This window comes from Microtus pennsylvanicus, chromosome 1, assembly GCF_037038515.1.
Source record: "Microtus pennsylvanicus isolate mMicPen1 chromosome 1, mMicPen1.hap1, whole genome shotgun sequence".
NCBI lineage: Eukaryota > Metazoa > Chordata > Mammalia > Rodentia > Cricetidae > Microtus > Microtus pennsylvanicus.
In genome coordinates, this window is record NC_134579.1 from 100,650,472 (window position 1) to 100,673,236 (window position 22,765).

Genomic DNA, 22,765 nt, shown 5'->3' on the forward strand with positions numbered 1-22,765 from the left:
GGGCCACTTTCAGGTACATGATGTCATGGAAACCAGAAAATTGGCCCCTTGAAGTCTTTGATGACCTAGTATTGAGGACACAATTACAGGCTCCGGAGCCTCCTGGAATTGGCTGGCACTTTGGGCTGTGGACAAAGAGTGCAGAGACAGGCGGTGTGGGTATAACCAACATGACCCTTTAGGGGTGCAAAAAAGACAGGCAGTCAGCTCTGGCAAACTCACTGGTGAGGGCCTGGCAAAATGGCTTAACAGGTAAAGGTGCTTGCCACCAAGCCGGATGATCTGAGTTTGATCCCTGGGAACACACATGGTGGGAGGAGAGAACCAGCTCACCCTCTGACCTCCACAGACGTACCATGACGTGAGAGTGAGCACAGATACACAGACACAGATAAGATGGACAAGCAATAAATGTGAAAATAATATAACAACAACAACAGAAAATTCCTCACTGGTGACATTAGATCCATACCACCCAGACTGGGCCCAGATGAGAGCTAAAGGACTTTGTTTCTAGCCTAGCATGTATTTGGGTTTTGTTTCTTGATGACTGCCAGCACCTTGAGACCTAATGAGGGCAGTGGGAATCTAGCAAAACTCCTTAACCCAGAACCTGCTAGAGGCCTGTCTTTTCTGTGAGCTCACTGGTCATCCCAGGAGCCCCTACTGACCCATAAGAGAGGGCACACAGGGAGCTGGGGAGATGGCTCAGTTGGTAAAGGCTTGCTTTATAAGCATGAGGGCGTCGGTTCAATTCTTAGAACTGACATTAAAAAAATAAGACAACGGGGCATGGACTTGTGTGCTTATAATCCTAGTACTGGGGTGTGCAGACAGGGAGATCCCTGTGGCCCACTGGCTACCCAACCTAGCCTAATCAAAGAGCCCCAGGTCCCAGTGCGAGACACCGTCTCAAACAAGATGGGCAGAGCACGGGAAATGATACCCAAGGCTGACCTCCGGCCTCCACTCTCATATGTACACACGTGCAGGCACACTCGCACACACAATCACACACTCCCCACAAGAACATATAACACACACACACACACGGAACCCAGGTAGCTAAGCAGCCAGTTCCCTCTACCCTCTTGAGATGACTCCTGAGCGCCACCCCTGAGGAACCAGCTAGCAACCTCTAACGTTTCCAGGCTCACAGGACACATCGTGGCCAACATCTCACCGCGTCTATCAGTGACCGCTGTTGTCAGCTCTGCAGACTGGAGGATAAACCTCCTATTTGTTCCCAGAGATGAGTCAAAGCTGTCATGACCAATACGCATCCCTGAGGCCTTGAGGAAGATGCCCAACACTAGACACATGACTGTCCAGCCCTGGATCCCGCCTCCTGCTCAGCCTCTTGAATAACAGCAGCAATGGCAAGCTGGCTGCCTGGTTAACCAGTTTGTAGGTTGACTTCCTTCTCTCCAGCTATGAGCACTTCTATCTCGTCTATGCTCTCGGGACTCTGCATATCAAGCGCCACGCCATGCAATATTGATAGATGCAGCCGATGCTTTCTGAACGTGTGTCACTCAGGGACAGCGCTTAGCTGCTTCCTGTCCACCACTGTCTATTTTCTGTCTTCTCGCTTCCTGCCCACTCTAACGTCAACTGCTCTACGTTGCTACACCTTTCCTGCTGTGACCAGAGTCCCTGTTCAGCAAGAACATGGATGGACAGCACCCAGGGAGAAGGACAAGCTGAAGACCTACAGCCGAGGTCTTCAGCCAAGTCTTAGAGTTTAAATAGGGAACACCACCCACAGGCTCAAGTGTTTCATCCCCAGATGGCAGCACTAATGGGGGGGGGGAGACTCTAGGTGGCAGGGCTTTGCCGGAGGAAGTAGGTCACTAAAAGTGGGTCCTCAAAAGATATCGTGTCTCCGGAGCCTTTCAAGGCTAAGCAGGAAGGAGATTAGGAGCTGGGGTGGGGGGCTGGAGACACTTCCAGAAGAGGCAGGGCACCACACAGCTGAATCAAGCTGGACCCTAGGGGGCAGAGGCCCGCATTGCTTGGGGTGGGGTGAGGATGAGGATTCTCCTGGGATTCTTGGTCCCACTGTGCATCCTCTACCTTCTCGTTCACGGCCTGCGCGCAGCGGCACTGTCTAGGCAGCTGAGAAGTAGCAGGACGGGGCTTAGACCGTAGAAGTGACCCAAAAGGACTCTGCGAATTAAACTGCCACCCAGGAAGCCAGCAATTGCAGAGAGAGGAGTTGTTCAGGACCCTGAGTTCCACTGGGGACAGATCTGGGTCCAAGTGGGTCCTCCCACGCTCACTGTTCAGGTTAGTTTTAGTGCTCAACTTGGCGCAACTAGAGTCACCTGGGAAGAGCGGCTCAGTAGGGGATCGCCTCCTCAGGTTGGCCTGTGGGCGTGTCTGTTTGGTCGGGGAGAGTCTTGACTGTTAGTCGATGTGGGACGTCACTGTGGGCGGCACCTTTCCCTGGTTTGGTTTCTGGACTGTGTGAGAACAGAGAAAGCCGACTGAGTACAGCGCGTGAGCATGCGTCTCTCTCTCTGCTCCTGACTGTGTGTATGATGAGATCAGCTGTCTCTAGTGCTCCTGCCCCTGTGACTCCCCCGTAGCGATGAACGGTAACCGGGAACCGAGAACTGAAATAAACCCTTTCTCCTCGAAGTAGCTTTTGTCGGAATGTGTTACCACAGCAACAGAAATGAAACTAACTAAGATGGGTATCCACTGTCGTGGGAAGCAGCCTTGGCTCCCGAGCCGGAGGCTAGATCAGGACGTGTGCACTGGTCCTTGGACACCCCTTCTCTGGGTGAATTTGAAAACAGATGAATTTGAGGGGGAAGTGTGCATCCAGCAGGCTCTGGCAGCCCGGTGCCTTCTGTCCATGTCTAGAGCTGTCTATGCTCATCCCCTGGATATCTACAAATGTTCTGCAGTGTTCTTCCCTGAAGTTGGAGATCATCAAGGATGTAATAGGGTCCTGTGTGCACACAGCAGAGCTTAAGGATCATGTTATAAGCTTGCAAGCTACCTTTTTGTTATTATTTTGTTTTGTTTTTTGAGACAGGGTTTCTCTGTGTAGTCCTGGCTGTCCTGGAACTCACTCTGTAAATCAGGCTGGCCTCAGACTCAGAAATCCACCTGCCTCTGCCTCCAGAGAGCTGGGACTAAAGGCGTGCACCACCACCACCCGGCTGCAAACTATTTTTATTGCATTTTGGTGCATGTTCATGTGAAGGTTCATGTCTGTGAGTGTGCATGAACGAACATATAGAGGCCAGAAGAAAACCTTAGGTCTTCCTCAAGAACATGGTCACTTTTATTTGTTTTGTTTGCTTGTTTAAGACAGAGTCTCTCATTGATCTGGAGCTTGCCAATCAGGTTACGCTGTCTGGTCATTAAGACCCAAGGTTTAACCTGTCTCTGCTTTAAGCACGGGCCTCAGAACCTGGCTTTTTGCATAAGTTTTAGAGATGGGACTCGTCCTTGCAAGGCAAGCTTTACAGACTGAAACCAGCACACAAGCTATTTTTCATTTTTACAGGAAACTTAAAGCTGTGATTCAGAGGTAACTGAGGCAGCTGCAACTCGCATTCAAACTTGTTGTCCTCAAAATTACACGCTTTTAAAACTCTGCGCCATCTCGAAGTCAGGAAGAAACAGCAGCCAAGCAAAGTGGCTCCGTGTCCAGGAGATGGCACTGTGGAGCCACAAACGCGGTCTGGGCACGTTCCAAACACACCCGGCCGACAGGAGTCCCCAACCCAGGCACCAGGCTCTGCAGAAGAGTGCTGCATGGGGGCATGGGGGTGGGCATCCGTCCTATCTCCCTGAGTGCGATATGAGGACCCAGAGAGGTTGTCAGTGACCTGGAGGTGACACAGCCTAAGATTGCAGAACGGGAGCTTCCCGACCCTACATGCCCCCACTGAGATCCCTGATCTGGCCCCCCATGCCACAGTCTCCTCAGTTCCAGCCAAACAAGACACAGAAACTCTCTGAAGTTTGATGGGAGCCAGACTTACCCTGCCTCCACCCTTGTGGGTGGACATTCCAATGAAACTGAAGGCACGGCCTTTGAAGCTAAATTCTGGATTACGGTAGCTCCACATGGCCTGTTCCTCCCACCCCTGAACCCACCGCCCACCGCCACTCCTATCCAGTGTCCCCATGGCACCAAGAAGTCTGGGTCCCAATGCCCCACCCTCTCCAAACACAGACATTAGCACCCAACACCCGGATAACAGGTCTTGGGTAAGAATGTGGGAGGCCGGCAGCTGGGTCTTGAGTTGGCTTCTGAACCTTGGTCCTGAGCCACTGTGTGTGTCTTTCTGTCCCTGCCTGCTGTGGACTCCATGATAGTAGCTGAATGGTGGAAAGGTGCTAAGGGCCTTTATCTTACTGTTTCAGGAGTGTCAGAACTGTCCGAGGGCTGTTTCCCTACCCAACCATCAATACGGCCTTGCCTTCTGAGACAACTTAGCCAGGCTCGGTCTAGACAAGTCAAGGATATAAAGACAAGGGTTTGCATGAGCCCTGCAACACCACTGACAGGACCCTGCCCCTTCTTCATTCCCCAGCCAGCACGGCGTCAACATGAGGGAGGCAGAGCCACAGCAAGCCAGGAAAGGCTGTGGGGTGCTGGTGCTGTTGGTGAGCGTGGCCTCAGAAAACTTCAAGAGACAGCCAGGTGTCAAGTGCAGAATGTCCCTTTCGGTGGCCCTGAGCAGGTACTTAAGTCACCAAGAAGTTTAGCTTCCAGGAAGATTAACTCTGGCTTTATGATGGCGCCAGACCACAAGCTCCAGATAAGCTGGAGTTCCTCTTTCTGTCTGCCCGTAAGCAGCCACACTTCCCAGCTCTGACCTGCCCCTGCGGGGTTCAGGATCAACTTCACTGCTGAAAGAAACTGGGATCCATGAGCTGGAAAGACGACTTGGCGGCTATGTATGTACTTCGCTTCCATAGGACCCAAGTTCAGTTCTCAGCACCTGTAACAGGCAGCGTCCTCATGTGCACCTGCATGTGTGCGCGCACACACATACACACATGCACACCCATGCACACACGCACACACAAGCACACACACACATACACACATGCACACACGCGCGCACACACACATGCACACACATGCACACACGCACACACAAGCGCGCACACACATGCATATACATAACAAAAGTAGAAACAAATCTTTAAAAAAAAAGAGAAACAAAATTCAGGGTCAAGACTAAAAAGCTGATTCAGTGGAAAGAGTATGACAGTTCTGGGATCAGTATTCCAGAAAATTCTAAAGCGGTCTCCTTTAACACAGTCTCTCTAGGACCTCTTCTCCGGAACTCACTGACAAAAACCTCAATGATTCTCATTCCACTTCCATGATTTTTGATTATCACTAAAAATATACCCGTCTTTTTACTAACATCAACCTGTGGATATACATTTGCTTTGTTTTAATTTATTTCTTTTTTTGAAGTGATGGTGAGCAAAGCCAGGGTCCTCGATGTCCTTCCGCTGAGATGAGCTCCTAGCCCTACGTTTACTTAGCTTTTAAACTTGTTTATTTTGAAATAGGTCTTCATCATGTAGCCCAGGCACAGCAAGGGGGGGGGGTAATGGTAGAAAGCCTGTGTGCCCCAGCCAACGCTGGGCATGGCTCCCTGATAGACCACTGGCCTAGAATCCCCCAGTGAGGGACTGAGTGTGGCTCAGTGGTAGAGCCCTGCCTAGAATCCCCCAGTGAGGGACTGAGTGTGGCTCAGTGGTAGGGCCCTGCCTAGAATCCCCCAGTGAGGGGCTGGGGTGTGGCTCAGTGGTAGAACCCCTGCCTAGAATCCCCCAGTGAGGGGCTGGGGTGTGGCTCAGTGGTAGAACCCCTGCCTAGAATCCCCCAGTGAGGGGCTGGGGTGTGGCTCAATGACAGAGCACTTACTTAGAGCTATGATAGAGCCTAGTACTTAGGGACTCCTGATTCCATCTCCTGTACCATCAAAAATATAGAGATGTAGTCTCCTCCAAAGTTGCTATGGTGACCCCATAATGGAGGTGTCTTATGTCAAGCAAGGTCTGTCTCTCTTCTACCGTGTTATCCCTCTGTCCTTAGGCCCCAACCTTCTATAGTCAGCAAAGGCCCCAGAGAGACTCCCGCTTGCTCAGCCAGTTTCAAACCCCTGGGGTCCATCCTGGATATCATCCCACTATCCTTAGAGGCCCCACCCTCCTGTGGTCAGCAAAGGCCCCCAGAGAGATTCCCGCTTGCTCAGCCAGCTTCAAACCCCTGGGGTTCATCCTGGAAGGGCCTTCAAAGGCCTTGACCATTCTTGAGTGGGTTCCAGGATAGAATCTGCTCTTGGAGGCAATTTAGCCAGCCACACGGGTGGAAAGAATGTCCCCATTCTCTTAACAGCGACCCCCTCTTGATTTATAGGTGGGGGTCACTGTCCGAAGGGCCCCCCCCCCGGCAGATGGATCCTGAGTGGAAAATGAGAGGCCAAGAGCCAGGCGTCTGGCTGGGCTAATTACCCTCAATGAGATACAGCTGCTTGGGGGAGCCGGCTGAGGGCCCAGGCAGGGCCAGCTCCCTGCTCCAGCTCTCTGGGGACCCGAAGACCTGCCTGGGCTTGTAGCCCATCACCTACCTGGTCTGGTCAGTGTTTACCAAGCATTCTAGGAGATCCAGTTTGTCCAGTTTATAAGAAAACTGGAAACTGGAAAAATGGTCTCTGGTTGTCCCTAAGATGCCAAGAGACACCTGAGTCCAATCTTCTTATGGGGAGACTGAAGACTAGACTGGTCAGGTAGGCTTGGTGGAGGCCTAGGGAAGGTCCAGTCCTGAAATAAATACAGTACCAGGTCTGGCCACATAGAGTGGTCTCCATCGGACTTGGGGCTTCATGCTGATTCTCTGGGGATCTTAGAGCTGGGCGGACTTTTTTTGTTGTTGCTGTTTTTGTTTTTCGAGACAGGGTTTCTCTGTAGCTTTGGAGTCTGTCCTAGAACTAGCTCTTGTAGACCAGGCTGGTCTCGAACTCACAGAAATCCGCCTGCCTCTGCCTCCAGAGTGCTGGGATTAAAGGCATGCGCCACCACTGCCCCGTGAGTTGGTGAACTTTGACTCCACTGTACACCAGGTCTACTGCAGGGGTGTAGGGACATTGTGGTGAGCAAAACCCCAGCCGAATCCCACTCTTTTGGACCTACAATTCCCAGCAAGAATACCTGGCGGGCCAACTATGCACAGTGGGGAAAAATGCTGTTCATGAGCCTGACAACTTGAGTTCTATCCCAGAGGAGGAAAACAACCCACATAAGCTGTCCTCTGAACTCCACAGGAGCAGGCAAACAGGTGTGAGGGCGTGAACACACACACAAGTAATAATACGTGTGCTTGAGTATCAGGTATTCTGAAAGGGACTTGGGTCTGGGATTTAAGCCTGTGTCACTGCACTGAGGCCATAACCAGGTTGGAGTAACAGAGAGAGAGTTCCAAACAGAGGAGTCGCTGCGAGCAAAGACCCCGTGTCCAGAGGAAGTATCAGAAAAAGTAGGAGTCCAGCAAGTTCTTAAACTGTTTGTGCTGTTGTTTTGCAGAATTGATGACTGAACCCAGGCTTTCAAGCTTACCAGGAAGGGGCTCTACCACTGAGCCAGATCCCCAGCCCCTCACTGGGGGATTCTAGGCAGGGGCTCTACCACTGAGCCATACCCCAGCCCCTCACTGGGGTATTCTAGGCAGGAGCTCTACTACTGAGCCACACCCCAGCCCCTCACTGGGGGATTCTAGGCAGGGGCTCTACCACTGAGCCACATCATAGCCTCTCACTGGGGGATTCTAGGCAGGTGCTCTACCACTGAGTCACACCCCAGCCCCTCACTGTGGATTCTAGGCAGGTGCTCTCCCACTGAGCTTCAAATATGATTTAGTGTCCGCATTGAGAGGATCTTACTAAGTTCCTCAAGAGCTCACACAGTTCAATAGGTGTTATTGATGACCACTGCACTCTGTACTGTAAACAGATGAAGAAGAGGAAGGAGGAAGGTGAGTGCCCTCCCCACATGCACCTCCTCTTCAACCTGTGGGATCCCTTCGACCTCTACACTGGCTGCCCAGCATCCCTAGTGAGCCAGGGCCCCTGCAGGATGGCAGGCCCTGCTGTCAGGGAGCCAGACTCTCAAGGAAGGGGAGTCAGAAGTTACATGAGGCACCCACTCCCTGTAGCCCTGGCCCTGTTTCCTTCTATGGGACAAACGGGTCTGACAAGTCTTCAGTGGCATCGACAGCGCTCAGCTCACGATTTCCAGGAAAGCCAGTCTTAGAAAGCAAGGACTCTTCTAGAAGCCTTGGCTTCCTAAGTATGTCTGTCTGACTGTCCATCAGTCCCTCTCTTCCTCCCTCCTCTTTCTTTCTTCCTTGTCTCCCTCCTTCTCTCTCTCTCTCTCTCTCTCTCTCTCTCTCTCTCTCTCTCTCTCTCTCTCCCTCTCTCCCTCTCCTATGGTTTTGTTTATTGGAGACAGGATCCCATAGGCCTGGTCAGCCTCAAACTTGCAGTCACCTTGGGCCGAACACTCTGAATGTGTGTGTCAACATAAATCCTTCCCCCCGGAAGTTGGTTTTTCAGCTGTCTTATTACAGGGGCAAAAAAAGTAGGGAGCCAAGGAGATGGCTTAGCATGTGAAGGCACTTTCTGCCAAGTTTGAGACCTCAGTTTGAGTACCAGGACCCAGATGGTGGAAGGAGAGTGCCAATGCCCCATGTCCTCTGACTTCTACATGTATGCATACATACATACACATATATACATACATACATATACATACACATACATATATACATACATATACACATACATATACATACATACATACACTAAATTAAAATTTTTTAAAAATAACTATGATGTTTTTCATTGTTACTATGCAGCAGGGTTAAAAATAACATACAGACACACACACACACACACACGGTGGGGATGGGAAAGATATGAGACCTTTGTCAAAATCTAAATGCCCCAGAATCTCCTGGCCTTTTTGCATTCTTGGTGGTGTCTTTGGTGGGCAGGTATTTCTAATCACAACAAAGTCCACTTTAGCCCGGGCTAGTCCGTCTTCAATGTCATGTGTGAGGATGAAGAGTTCTCCGCCTACCCTTTAAATGTCCCCGCGTGGATCTCCCCTCCTCTCCAACTTTGCCTGTGCCCCCCTGCTTCTCCCTAGTGTCTCCCTTTCTGTCCCACCCTCCTCCCCACTCGTGTCCCAGCTTTGGTCCATCTGAGGATCTTTCTCCCCGTGGTCCTCATGACCCTACTGCACATGAGCAACCCTGTCTCATGCAGGCGCCTCACAGACGCTAGGTGCTCAATAAAACCCCCATCAAATGAAGACAATGCCCTGTGGGCCAGATGGGGGCATTAAGACCATCCATTACTTCTAAACCCAGCTCATCAGGAACAGCTGAGCAGAACTAGAGGCCCAAACGTTTTGGAAAAACTAGCAAGGAGGGGAATGTTTCATTGTCTTCCCGACCAGAGCACTAACCACGCAAACATCACCCAGATGGACGTCTCTGTGATATTTATTCCCACTTCAGCCCTGGGCTCCGGGGAAGATGGAGACTGTTTTCCCTTCACACACTAGCAACGGGAGCTATGCGCTGGTCCCCCCACCCAGCCAATCTTGGCTGACTTCAGGTATGGAGGAGGGGCTTCTTCTAGTCCTTCTCCTCGCCGTGTGTGATGACATAGCACAGATTCCTGTAGTCTAAGTTGCCACAGACATCGGGTGGGAAAGCTGCAAACATCTGCTTGACCTGGGAGAGGGAGCAGAGGGTCAGGTTAGATGGGGGAGATGGAAGAAAGAAGAATCGGAGCAGGAAATCTATAGGAATCCCCTCAAAGCCCACACATACCTCCTCCTCACTGAAGCGGTCAGCCTGGGTCATGAGCTTTTCCTTAATGCTGGTGGTGGAGAAAAGCCATCAGGTCTTGTGGAAGAGCTGCCTGGTGGCCACGTGGCCACGAGGTTCCTAGGGGACCTCTTGCCTAGGGGACCCCAGCCTAGGGATGATTCTCCCAGCCCCAAAGCATCTCTTTAAGTCCTAACTGTTTCTCTGGCAACCTGTACTCTTCTAGCAACCATGGGGGACAGAATGAAATAATTTTGAGACTCCAACATGACCTGAAGGCCACTGAAATGCCCAGGGTTTGCTAACCATCAACCTAGACTGCTGGGGGGGTGGGCGCAGACTCCTTTGTCTTTTATCAAGGGATGGAACCCAGGACCTGGGCCATGTTAGGGGAATGCTCTACTGCCCCTCACTGGGGGATTCTAGGCAGGTGCTCTACCGCAGAACCACATTCCAGCCCCTCACTGAATCACTCAAGGCAGATACTCTACCCTCAAATTATGTCCCCAGTCTTCTTTACTTTGTCTTTCTTCTTTTCTCATCTTTCTTTTTTTTTCTTTGCTTTTTGTTGTTGTTTTTGCTGTTAGTTTCAATAAAGGATTTCTCTGTGTAGCCCTGCATGTACTAGAACTCACTCTGTAGACAAGGCTGGTTTCAAATTCTGAGATCTGCCTATCTCTGCCTCCCGAGTGCTGGGATTAAAGGCTTGCACTACCACCACCTGGTTTCTCTTTACTTTCTGTTTTGAGACGACTCACTAAGTTTCCCAGGCTGGTCTTGAACTCATTCTGTGACTCTGTCTGGCCCCTGCCTCTCCTACCTCAGAGTAGCTGGGACGACCAGCCTGGCCCCACCTTGGCTTCTCCTTGGTGCCTCTTCCAACTTGTTTTGGCTGTCAGCCAACCAGCATTTCCCAGACTACGTCACACTGTACAAGAGCATCACGGGAAGTTGCAGCCCAGTCTTCCCCTGGGTCTCTTTAGAACTTGATTCCTCGGCTACTAGTGCAAGAATCCCCTTTATCTAGGGAAAACCGAAGCTTGGGAGGGCTTCTAATCTGCCTGCCATCCCAGAGGGAGGATGTGTCAGGGTTGGGGCTGTCTCCTTGGGATCCAGGGGGGAAATTACTGGAGGTAGGGCCAGCATCCAGTTCTGCATGAGAACCGAGAAGGGGCCTGCAAGCTTCAGGAGGCTCTGTGGGCAAGCATGGGATCAGAGAGCTCAGCAGAGCCTCTGCTCTCAGGACCTGCTCCGGCGCCTGCGGTGGCAGGCCCTGCCTGGTTAGGGAGCAACACACATTTTCCATTGTTTGTTACTATGGGACAGTCACAGTTTCCAGGTTGCCAAAGCTAGGGACTCTGCAGAGACTCTGTTTCAACCAGATCCACTTCTGTGGCCTGTCTGGCCAGCAGCCCTGTGTTCTATGTCCCCACAGACCAGGACTGTTCCTTCCATTGCCAGAATGAGTGCCCCTTCCTCTCGCCCACCTCAGTGCTATCTTCATATTCCTGGGAGTCCCAGTCATGCCAAGGGTTTTTCCTGGCTCCTCTAAAGTCAAGAATGAGCCACAGATCTCAAAGATGGGGTTTGGGTTTGATGTGCCCTTGGCAGTCCCTCTGCTCTCCAGGAAGCCTGACTCAGAGCCTCTGCAGACAGTATATAAGAAGGGACATGCACGTGTGTCTCCACCAGACTTTATCCGCTCTCTCTTCCACCCTGCTGGGGGAAGCTCCTGTGGACAGCCAGACACATCAACACCTGAACTCCTAAAGAATGGCTGTCACTGGGTACCCATCTATCCTGGCTAAGGAGGGGCCATCTCACCAGCCAGGTTTGGAAGGGACAGCTTGGAGGTTAACCCAGTTTCCAGGGAGCCTGACCTTGGCTCGTTGTGCCTCCTGTGTGCATATGGCACAGGCCACCACAGCAGAACCCATCTCTGTGATGGCAGCCCGATGGCCTGCAGAACAGCTTCCCATGGACACTTTTTACCTAGGCGTCCCAAGCTGAGCTGGGCACTGATGTCCCCATCTGGCACTGTCCTCTCCTCGAGCTTGGTGTTCCACTGGCCCTGGCTTCTGGATCTTTGCTGGCCAGTCCTTCCCACTCCACCCCCATATCCATGGGCCATAGCCCCCACTCTGCTTCTTCCAGGCTCCAGGCTACTCCTCTCCCCGCCCCCAGGCCAGTTTAGTAGTCAAAGCACACTAAGCCGGAAATCATGCTCTGTTCTCACATCTGAAATGCCATTCCTGCACTACACTGGACAACCTGTACGCATCCTTCAAGGCCCCCCACCCTTCTCCATCCCCAACACTCAGAAGCACTCCTTGGCCCATGCCACACTGCCCATCCACTCACACACAGAGAGAGGGGGGCACCAAGGCCTGGGAGGGAGGGAGCTGTGCTGGCCTGGCTGTGGCCTCTAGCTACTGGATGGATGTTAACCCTGCTCAGGGGAGTTCTGAGGGGGAAAGAGGCAGGCCTGACATCCACTCTGGCGTGCCTCAGCTGAGAACTTACAAGTCAGCCTTGACAAAGCCTTTTCCTTCCGTGTCAAACACTTTGAAGGCATGCAGTATGGTCTCTTCCGGGTCCGTGCCTAGAGATCGCAGATACAGGACAGGGAGAACAAAAGGGTAGTGAGGGCCTCTCGGAGGTGGTGCCAAGCTGAGCAGGAAAAAGGGGCAACGACCCCAACTTCCACTGAGCCACACCCATAGCTCCTGGCTGGGCGGTTCTAGGCAGCAGCTCTATCACTGAGCCACACCCCACAGACTCTGAATTATTTATTTCAGTAACAATTTCCTTCAAAGCCGCAGAAGTGGCACAAGAGGAACTATTCCGGCTGCATTGTCACCCAGCCCATGGCCCACCTCTCTACCTAGGGTGACCTGATCTTGAAGACCTCACCAATGAAGTCTAACCTCAGCCCCACGATCAGAGGTCTTTTCCCTTCACTTACAGCTTCTGTGCACAACTTGAGTCAAGAATGAATCTCTCGGTTGCTGCTTCCTCACCCCCAGACCTCAGTGGTCATTCAATCATATCAGCTCTGAGACCTTGGACAAGTCACCTGACCTCCCTGAGCTTTAGTTTCTTCATCTGTGAAATGGGGGCCACTGTCAGAAGAGTGGAGAGCACAGCAAATGCTCTGCAGTAAATGTTCTGTCAGGGAATCTATGTGCAACGGAGCAGGCTATTTGCAACTAAATGTATGCAGTGCACCTAGGTTTCTATAAAACCGCCAAGCTCTTCGAACAGTTTCTCTTGTACCACATTTGTGGCTTTGAAGAAAGTTGTTACCAAAATAAATGAATCTGAGGCTGGAGGCATGGTTTAGTGGTAGAGACACTGCCTAGAATCCCCCAGTGAGGAGTTGGGGTGTGGCTCAGTGGTAGAGCCCCTGCCTAGAATCCCCCAGTGAGGGGCTGGGGTGTGACTCAGTGGTAGAGCACCTGCCTAGAATCCCCCAGTGAGGAGTTGGGGTGTGGCTCAGTGGTAGAGCCCCTGCCTAGAATCCCCCAGTGAGGGGCTGGGGTGTGGCTCAGTGGTAGAGCCCCTGCCTAGAATCCCCCAGTGAGGAGCTGCAGTGTGGCTCAGTGTCTACCTGGATGGAAGCAGGTGCCCTGAAATCCTTGGTCAGGCCTTTATCCTCATCATGCTGGCCCACACCTGTCTCAGAGTGGACCTGGAAAGCCCTTCCCTCCATCAAGGCCCTGCACTGCCAAGAGGTCAAAGGTCTGTTTGCCACACTATGTACAGGACCAGCTGGCTGGTAGCTGCTAATGGCCTGGAATTTTATTTTGTTTTGCTCTGCTGTTGTTTTTTGTTGTGGTGGAGTTTTTGTTTTGTTTTGTTTTTGACTACATGCCATCTAGCCCAAGCTGGTCTAGAACTTGCTGTATAGCTGAGGTTGGCTTTGAACTCCTGATCCTCCTGCCTCCCTCCTCCCAAGTACTGGGATTACAGGTATGTGCCACTACACAGCTTGGCGGATAGACTTTAATAAAGTCAATGAATCAGAGCTACCAATCCATCCCTGCTCTAAGCCCAGCTCTAGGCCTGGGCTTCACTACATGGACATAGAGCTGTCTAGGTCTCCCCATCAGACTGGGGCGGAGCCCACTTATTTCCCCCATCAGAATGAATCAGGCCTGTCTGTGTCTCCTCCATTAAACTAAGTCAGGGCTCTGTGCCTCCCTCATCAGACTACATGAGGGACCTGTGTCTCTCTTCTGTAAGAATATGCCAGGCCGATGAGTGTGTCCCCTATCAGAATGAGTCAGAGCCTTGTGTGTCTTCTCTATCAGGCTGTCACCTGGGAATAAGGGCTTCGTCCCCTCTGAATAATAACTAGAGCCAGTGAGTCCATCCCAGGTGGGCATAGCAGCAGAGTTGAAGATAGCTTGAAGGTGGAGAGGCTAAAGGTGCAGGGATGCTGATAGGGGCTGGCTGGGGTCCCAGCCTCCAAGGCCACCGCTTCCCAATTCTATCAATTAGCTAAACCCTGTGTCCCTCTAAAGAGTCTGGGACATTGAAACAGGTCCACAGTTGGCCCCCATCATCTTCCTGGGGACCAAGTGTTGGATCTTGTTATCTCTGGCCTGGCTGTGGGACACTCACCTCAGTAAGCCACTCCCTGCCTTGTCTCCAGGGAGGGCCTCTGCTCTGAGGCGTAGGAGACCCATAAAAAGCCCTGTGTGGTGGCTCCCTGCCATTGTGGGCATTCAAAGGACCGTCTCCTTGTCTCAATTAACGGCTGCGGCTGCGATGGTGCCCGTCCCAGCCCACTGCCCTCCCTGCTGCCAGCCTCTCACGCAGCCCTAGACAAGTTTGCATGACAGGCCCAGCTGGAGCCCCAGGCCTGGAACCCCAGCAAAGATGAGAACAAGATGCAGTTCGAGGTCCCCAGCGGGGCTTCGGTCGTCACTCTGACTTAGCCACAGACTAAGTGAGCCTCGTGTCTCAATCTCTTGTCTGTAAAACAGGTCATCACAGCTGGAAGTGGTGCGCCTTTCTGTGAGCACCCAAAAGAGGCCATAAATGAACTACTGTTCATCTCCAACACACAGGTCACCCAGGGCTAGAGACACAATCCTCCGGCTCTCCCACTGAGCCACACCCCCAGCCCCTCACTGGGGGATTCTAGGCAGGGGCTCTACCACTGAGTCACACCCCAGCCCCTCACTGGGGGATTCTAGGCAGGGGCTCTACCACTGAGCCGTACCCCAACCCCTCACTGGGGGATTCTAGGCAGGGGCTCTACCACTGAGCCACACCCCAGCCTCTCACTGGGGGATTCTAGGCAGGGGCTCTACCACTGAGTCACATCCCAGCCCCTCACTGGGGGGTTCTAGGCAGGGGCTCTACCACTGAGCCACACCCCAGCCCCTCACTGGGGGATTCTAGGCAGGGGCTCTACACCTGAACCACACCTCAGCCCTGAGTAAATATGCTAGGCAAGGGCTCTACTAAAATACAGAATACAAATTAGCCCACTCATTCTCACTGCCTCACTCTGTAAGGGAGGCCAGATCTTATTGCTAAAGTTTAGGGGCAGCCATAGCCCAGGGTGCCCCATTCCACCACAGAACCCCCGAACTCAGGGATGTGTTTGCAGGGGAGTTCCCAGAGCCAAAGAGAGGAGGATCAGAGATGACCCATCTTCTATCCCCAGACTTGGAGCTGTGTCTCAGGAATATGGAGCAATTAGAACTGGATCTATTCGACTTTTCTTTTGCTGGGGCACCAGGGGCAGGCATCACAAACTCAGTGAACGTCCTCCGACTCCTCAGCACTGAGAAGAGCTCCCTACTTCTCTCCGTGGAGACCACAGTGACTCCAGAACAGAACAAGACAAGCCTAGCAGTGGGGTCAGCCACAAGTTGATCACAGGTGGGGCGGGATTAGAACAGGAGGATGACAGAGCTGACAGGTAGAAAGGAGAACTTGGAGTAGAAGTGGGTGGGTGGGTATTGTCCTGACTTGGGCAGAAGGATCACAAGGGAGGGGTCAATCACAGCGCTCTCCACTGTGCACACAGAGGTGGAAACTGAGGCAGGGTCCGGGCCAATGTGTACAGCCAGGGGATAGTATCTGGGAATCTTACCATGTTTCCATCCGTGGTTATATAACATAAGGGCCAAGCAGGTGGGTGTATCTATTTCCAGCTCCCAGCCCTCCCCTGGGCCCACAAAATCCTCACTCACCCTTGAGTTTCTCCCCAAACATGGTCAGGAAAACTGTGAAGTTGATGGGCCCTGGAGCTTCCTTCACCATGGCTTCCAGCTCCTCGTTCTTGACATTTATGCGACCTGGAGAGGGAGAGGGGACGAGTTCAAGGACAGCCTCAGTGTCTCCTGCTTCTACTGCTCCACCCACCTCCAGCGGGCACCGTCCATCTACTAGGGAAACTTCAGGGAGAACACTGGAGTCTATAGGCTGCTTTTTCCACCCTCGCCCCCCTTTCTGTCCGTCCATCCATCCATCCATCCATTATTCCATCCATCCACCCATCCATCCATCTTCCTAGAAAGCAGAGCCGTCCATCCATCTGTTCATCCGTCCATCCATCCATCCATCCATCCATCCATCCATCCATCCATCCGTCCATCTTCCTAGAAAGCAGAGCCATCGTCCATCCATCCATCCATCCGTCCATCCATCCATCCATCCATCCATCCGTCCATCTTCCTAGAAAGCAGAGCCATCGTCCATCCATCCATCCATCCATCCGTCCATCCATCCATCCATCCATCCGTCCATCTTCCTCGAAAGCAGAGCCATCGTCCATCCATCCATCCATCCATCCATCCATCCATCCGTCCATCCATCCATCTTCCTAGAAAGCAGAGCCATCGTCCATCCATCCATCCATCCGTCCATCCATCCATCCATCCATCCGTCCGTCCATCCATCCGTCCATCCATCCATCTTCCTAGAAAGCAGAGCCATCGTCCATCCATCCATCCATCCGTCCATCCATCCATCCATCCATCCATCCGTCCATCAGTCCATCTTCCCAGAAAGCAGAGCGAGCCACTCTGCAGCTCCCTTTCACAGACTAGCACAACAACAACAAATGAACAGACAAGCAAACCGAGGCTGGAAGAAGTAGAAGTGGGAGTGAGTAGGGAGCCTCAGGTCTCATGCATTCCTGGACATGGGAACTGTTGATTCTGCGTGGTCCCAGTGGGCACTCAGGTCCCCAGGACCTCAAAACTCCACCCATATTGGTACCTTAGTTAATCAGCTCCAGGTTTTCCCCAACCCCAGCTCTCTACTATTTTATTTTGAGTCAGTGTTTGGCCAAGTAGTCCAGGCTACCCGTGAACCCGAACTCCACCTGCCTTGTTGTGCGAGTTTTGGGGTTACAGGCACGTACTACCGCAGCCTTATGACCTCTCAGTGCCCCAGGGCCTTTGCACACTGTCAAAAACTATCTCATGATGTTCTCCCTAGCCACCAAGACCTCCTGCCCCATAGAAACCTTCCCCTCCACTGTGCCCCTCTCTGTGGCTGCTTTGGCCATTAGCTCCCTCTAACACCCAAGGTCCCAAACTGCCTCAGCTTCCGCTTTACCCACCCAGTGCGGCGAAGGTGTCCCTCAGGTCCTCCTTGTCGATGAAGCCATCCCGGTTCTGGTCCATGATAGTGAAGGCCTGATGAAGACATGGACCATGAGCCACCAGGGCCGACCCAGACCAGCCGGTCCCACCCCCTCTCTCCAGAGTGTCTTTGGCTGTCCACTACAGGAGGACCCTCAATGAGGAGCCCCAGCTTCTCAGAGCTCCAACCTAGTTTGTGCACACAGCATCCTGGGAACTGTAGTCCACCCTCTCTCAGCCTCTACCCTAAGTGGTCTGGGACTCCACACTCCTTGTCTCGTTTCAAGAACACAGTGACTCAGAGAGGGAAACTGAGGCTCAGCGAGGGAGACTGAAGCTTGGGGAGGGAAATCGAGGCTCAGAAAGGGAAGGTAGAGAGCAGCGAGCCACCTCCGCAGGCGTAAAGGCAGCCACAAAGACCTTGAAGAATGATAACAGTGTGGGCAGTCACTGTGGACAACCTCTGAGAATCCCGGTAATCCTCTGTGATGGTTCGTCTGTTTTTGACAACTTGACTAGATTTAGGATCACCATGGAAATACCTCTGGGCGCATCTGTGAGGGGTTTTCTAGACTGGGTTAACTCAGGAGGGAAAATCCACCTTAAGTGAGGACAGCACCTTCTCATGGGCCGGCAGGGTTTCTCACTGAATGAAAAGGAGAAGCAAGCAGGGCGCCAGCCTTCATCTCTCTCTGCTTTCTGACTGAAGGCTGTGTGAGCAGCTAACGTTCCTGCTGCCACACCTTCCCCAACCCTGACCGACAGTACTCTCAGACTGTGAGCCGGAGCTAGCCCTTCCTTCCTTAAGTTGCTTTTTCCAGGCATGTCATGGCTGGAGAAAGAAAGTAGTGAATACAGGTGCCCAATGTCCCCAGGGCCACTGACCAACCTCTTTAAACTCCTGAATCTGGGACTGGTCGAACATCGAGAAGACATTGGAACTGGCTGTGCCTTCTGCTCTCTTCCGGGCTCTTCTGGGTGCCTGTGGAGAAGAGGTGAATCCTTGTGGTCATTGCTTCCTCCAGAGGTCAGCAGTCATCAGTGCCAGGCCACGGGTCCAGGAACACCATGGTCCAGGTACCATCGTCTTTCTTTCCTGTACACACAGCAGCCGGCTGGAGCGGTGGACAGAGTTTCACAATTAGTTGTGACAGCTAAAGACTGTCAACCTGACAGGGCCTAGGGCCACTATGGAGACAAACCCTGGGCATGTCTGTGAGGAAGTTTCTAGACTAGTTAATGGAGGTGAGAAGCCCCACCCTAAATGTGGGTGGCATCATCCCACGGCCTGGGGTCCTGAACTGAGCACCAGCGTTCACCTGTCTGCTTTCTGACTGCAGATGCAGCGTGACCAGCTGCCTCATGCTCCTGTTGCCATGACAACCCCACCTAGTGATAGACTGTATCCTCAAACTGGGAGCCAAAAAAACCTGCCTCCTTTAGCTTGCTTTTGTCATGCATTTTGTCCCAGCATGAGAGGAGTAACGAGTACATTAGTCTCACCTTCTCAGCTCAGGCAAGAAGTCTACGGAGTGGCCACTGAGCAGGGCGGGGCCACTGCTCCTCACCCAGTCACCCACCCCCATCCAGGCTGCCAAAGGAGGCAGATGCAAATGAGCATTTTCTATCCCCAGACCTTCTGTGGAGTTTCCTGAGCTCACTCCCATAACCCCCGACTCTGCTGGAATCTGGCCTTGTCTAGTCGTAAAAACTTCCAGAATATTCTCAGCACACTGTCTAGGCTCTTGGTCCTGCAAGATTCATCCTGGACAGGATCTCACAGCTCCCCAGCTACTCACCTGGGTCCTTTCCCCACCCCAAACCCACTTTGAGACGCCTTCTAACCCCAACATCTGCTCCTGTCACCCCAGAATGGGATGTGTACTTGTGATGTGTGTGGGCATGTGCCATAGTGTGTGTGTATGTGGAGGTCAGAGGTCAGCTTTCAGGAATCAGCGCTCTCTCTTCTTCCACTGTGTGGGCACCAGGACCATCAGGGTCATCAGACTTGGCCGCAAGCACCTTTTACTTGCCAAGCCGCCTCTCAATTATATTTTTGAGACAAGATCGCTCATTGGCCAAAGTTTACCTACTCAGCCAGCGTGGCTGGTCTTTGAGCACCAAGGATCCACCATCTCTGTCTCCCCAGTGTTGTTACCTCTCTCCAGCGCTGGGATTGCGAACCCATGTCATCGCATCCAACATTTTCTTTTCCACCTGGGTTCTGGGGGTCAAACTCGGGACCTCATGTTCACAGAGCAAGCACGCTACCAACACAGTTCTCCCCAGCCCCTGACCCCTGATGTCAGAGAGGAACACGGGTCTGGGCGCCACCCCTCCCCCAGCAGCCCACTCCTCCTCTAAGCATTATTTATCCTCCTAGCTGGGGTTTCTCCAGCTTCCCTTCTGCCACCTAGCACCTGTGTGGTCTCCCAGCTCCACTCTGGGCACAAGTCAGGAGCAACAACCCAGTGGCTTATAATCAGCTTTTACTGGGTGCTAATCTTGAATAATCCTTTGAAAGAGGGGGTGCCTGGCAAAGAGGCCACACGTGGGATGCTGTAAGCCTAGGAAATATTTATAAATTCCTTCAGATATCATAAAGAAAAGAACTCCCCTACGGAGTTCATCTCACATAATTACATATACATTTTCCTCTGATTAATAAAATATGATCACTTCCGTCAGCAGGACATTCTGCTCATCCTCAGGACTGCAAGCCACCCCCTGGACACACAGACACACATACACGTAGACACACAGAAATACAGAGACACACACACAGGTACACACACCCAGTTACATACACAAAGAAACAGAGAGAGAAGGACACAGACACACAGACACACACACAAAGACACACACACAAAGACACACACAGAGACACAGATATACAGACATACCAGACACACACACAGGAACACACAAAGACACACACACACAGAGACACAGATATACACAGACACACAGACACACACAGAGACACAGACACACACACACAGAGACACAGACATACACACAGGCACACACAAAGACACACACACAGAGACACAGACATACACAGACACACACAGAGACACAGACACACACACACAGGCCCACATACAGACACACAGAGGCATACACAAAGACACACACACAGGCACACACACAAAGACACATACATAGGCGCACACACAGACACACACACATAAAGACACATACAGACACACAGGCACACACACAGACACATACATACACACACAGAGACACACACACCTCTGTATGCCTTCTCCACCCTGGCCTTCCAAGTCCTCCTGGTCACAGACCCTCCTGGGGCTAGAGCTCTGCAAGGCAAAGCTTCTTTTATCTGGCTTAGAAGTTTAAGTTCATACCTTTGAAAGTTTACTCCCAAAGGGAACATTCCCAAGAAGAAGGAGTCACCCAGACCTCAGTTAACACGGCTGGGGCAATGGGTTAGACTCAGGAAGACCTGAGTTCAAATTCTCCCAACTCACATGGAAAGCCAGGTGCATTTGACCACACACTTGGAACTCCAATGCTAGGGGAGGCAGAGACAAGAGACTTCTGAGGCTAGATGAACTCCAGGTTCAGTGAGAGGCCCTGTCTCAAGGGAATGTGGTAGAGAGTGACAGAACGGGACACCTGATGTCCTTCTCTCTGCACATGTGCACAGGTGCACTGGCGTACATAAGACACTTACATTCTGTAAGTCTCAGCTTCCCTACTTATATTAACTTTTTTTTTTATTTACACTGAGTCTCATGAAGCCCAGGCTGGCTTCAAACTCATCATGTAGCAAAAGATGACCTTGAAGTTCTGATCCTTACGTCTCCACCGCCCAAGTGCTGGGATGACAGGCATGTGTCACCGTGCCCAGTTGGTGTGGTGCTGAGGATGGAGCACAAAACCTCACGGATGCTGAACAAGGGCTCTGCTGACTAAGCCACACTCCCCAGAATGCCTTTACTTATAAAACTAAGAACAATGCCAACCTCAAAACATCAGAATGATTATAAGACACCTGCCAACCTCCAGTCAAAGCCTGGGTCTAGTCACCAGGACCCTGAGAGGAATCAACCCCCTTTCTTGTCTCCAAAGAGCTTATTGTCCCATAGGAGGTAGGCCATTAATAAGAGGTGATAGAAGGAAGGACAGATGCTGAGTCACGGGGGCAGGGGACAGCCACAGGGCCTGAGAGAGACCCACACCTCCAGCCCACTGCAATCTGAGCCTCTGCCCAGAAGACAGCAGGAACCCTATAGTCTATGAAGCCAGTAAGACCAGGGCACTGATCCCTGTCCACACTCCTCTTCCTTATCCCCCAACTTCCATCCTTGTGGAATTAAAGAACATCACCAAGTCAGAACCCGCATGGATGAGAGGCTGGGAAACAGCTAAGTCTGAGGAGTGACTGTCTTGCATGCGTGAGAACCAGAAGCCATGCAGTGCTGGCAGAAAGGGAACAGGATCCTTTGACCTCATGGGGCAGCCATCCTCGCCCAATTGGTAATCTCCAGCTAAGAGTAAGAGACCCTGTCTCAAAAACAAGATGAATGAACCTAAGGAACAACACTGGAGGCTACTTCTGACCTTTACACATGGATGCACGCACAGTTGCACACATGAGAACACATGTAAACACACGCCACATACAAAAAGAAGCCACACGGATGAGACTAGACACCCAAGCTACTGTCACCCAACAGAGGATCAGCCAAGTCCGAGGATCAAAGTCAGTCTGACCGTAGCTGCCGGTTGAGGGAAGCATTGAAAGCAACAAGGTCAAAGTTGAAAAAGAAAAACTCAGAATTACACACAAAGTCAAGCTCCCAAAGATGAGACGAGAGTTGAGCAAGGAGGCCAGGACTGAGGTTGGGGCTGGAAGGGAAGCGGGAAGGGGACCAAAGCTGAGATGCTGAGCCCCATGGAGACTGTTCAGGGAAGGTGTTTCCAGCCTACCATGGTCTGGCGTGCTTTTGAGTGCTGCGGCAGATCTGGGGACAAGGCAACTTGGGGTGGCTCTTTAAATAGTGCACCTCCAAGCCAGGCACTATTCCAGTCCTAGACAACAGGTTGGAAGGTGACCAAGGACAAGATGAGGGGCATTCAAGCCAGGCATCTCCCTGGGGCTGTGGGGAGTGGGTGGCAGAGGCCACCAGTGTGGAGACTGTCTAAGCCATGGGGATCTCCGACATCACTAAGCCAACTGTTTTCTCTCTCAGCAACAGACCATGGACCAGGAAGGGGGCAGATGGCCAAGGACATGAAG

General features: G+C 52.1%; 1 protein-coding gene across 1 annotated transcript; it reads right to left on the reverse strand.

The window, feature by feature from the left end:
* Nucleotides 1-9,547: 9,547 nt before the first annotated feature.
* Nucleotides 9,548-22,487, reverse strand: Myl10 (myosin light chain 10). The gene is made up of 7 exons (XM_075957054.1): nucleotides 22,456-22,487; nucleotides 18,383-18,475; nucleotides 17,472-17,547; nucleotides 16,096-16,200; nucleotides 12,407-12,485; nucleotides 9,887-9,935; nucleotides 9,548-9,787 (listed from the first exon to the last, which is right to left on the reverse strand). The coding sequence occupies exons 1-7, from the start codon at nucleotides 22,456-22,458 to the stop codon at nucleotides 9,689-9,691; spliced, it is 504 nt and encodes a 167-aa protein (XP_075813169.1). The 5' UTR covers nucleotides 22,459-22,487; the 3' UTR covers nucleotides 9,548-9,688.
* Between the last annotated feature and the right edge of the window lie 278 nt (nucleotides 22,488-22,765).

What these genes read in the sequence shown, in the direction of transcription:
- Myl10 (XM_075957054.1), bottom strand. An exon ending in GGACACCTTCGCCGCACTGG is followed by an intron (nt 16,201 to 17,471) that starts GTGGGTAAAGCG and finishes CTCCCTCTCCAG; the next exon opens with GTCGCATAAATGTCAAGAAC. An exon ending in ACCGCTTCAGTGAGGAGGAG is followed by an intron (nt 9,788 to 9,886) that starts GTATGTGTGGGC and finishes TCCCTCTCCCAG; the next exon opens with GTCAAGCAGATGTTTGCAGC.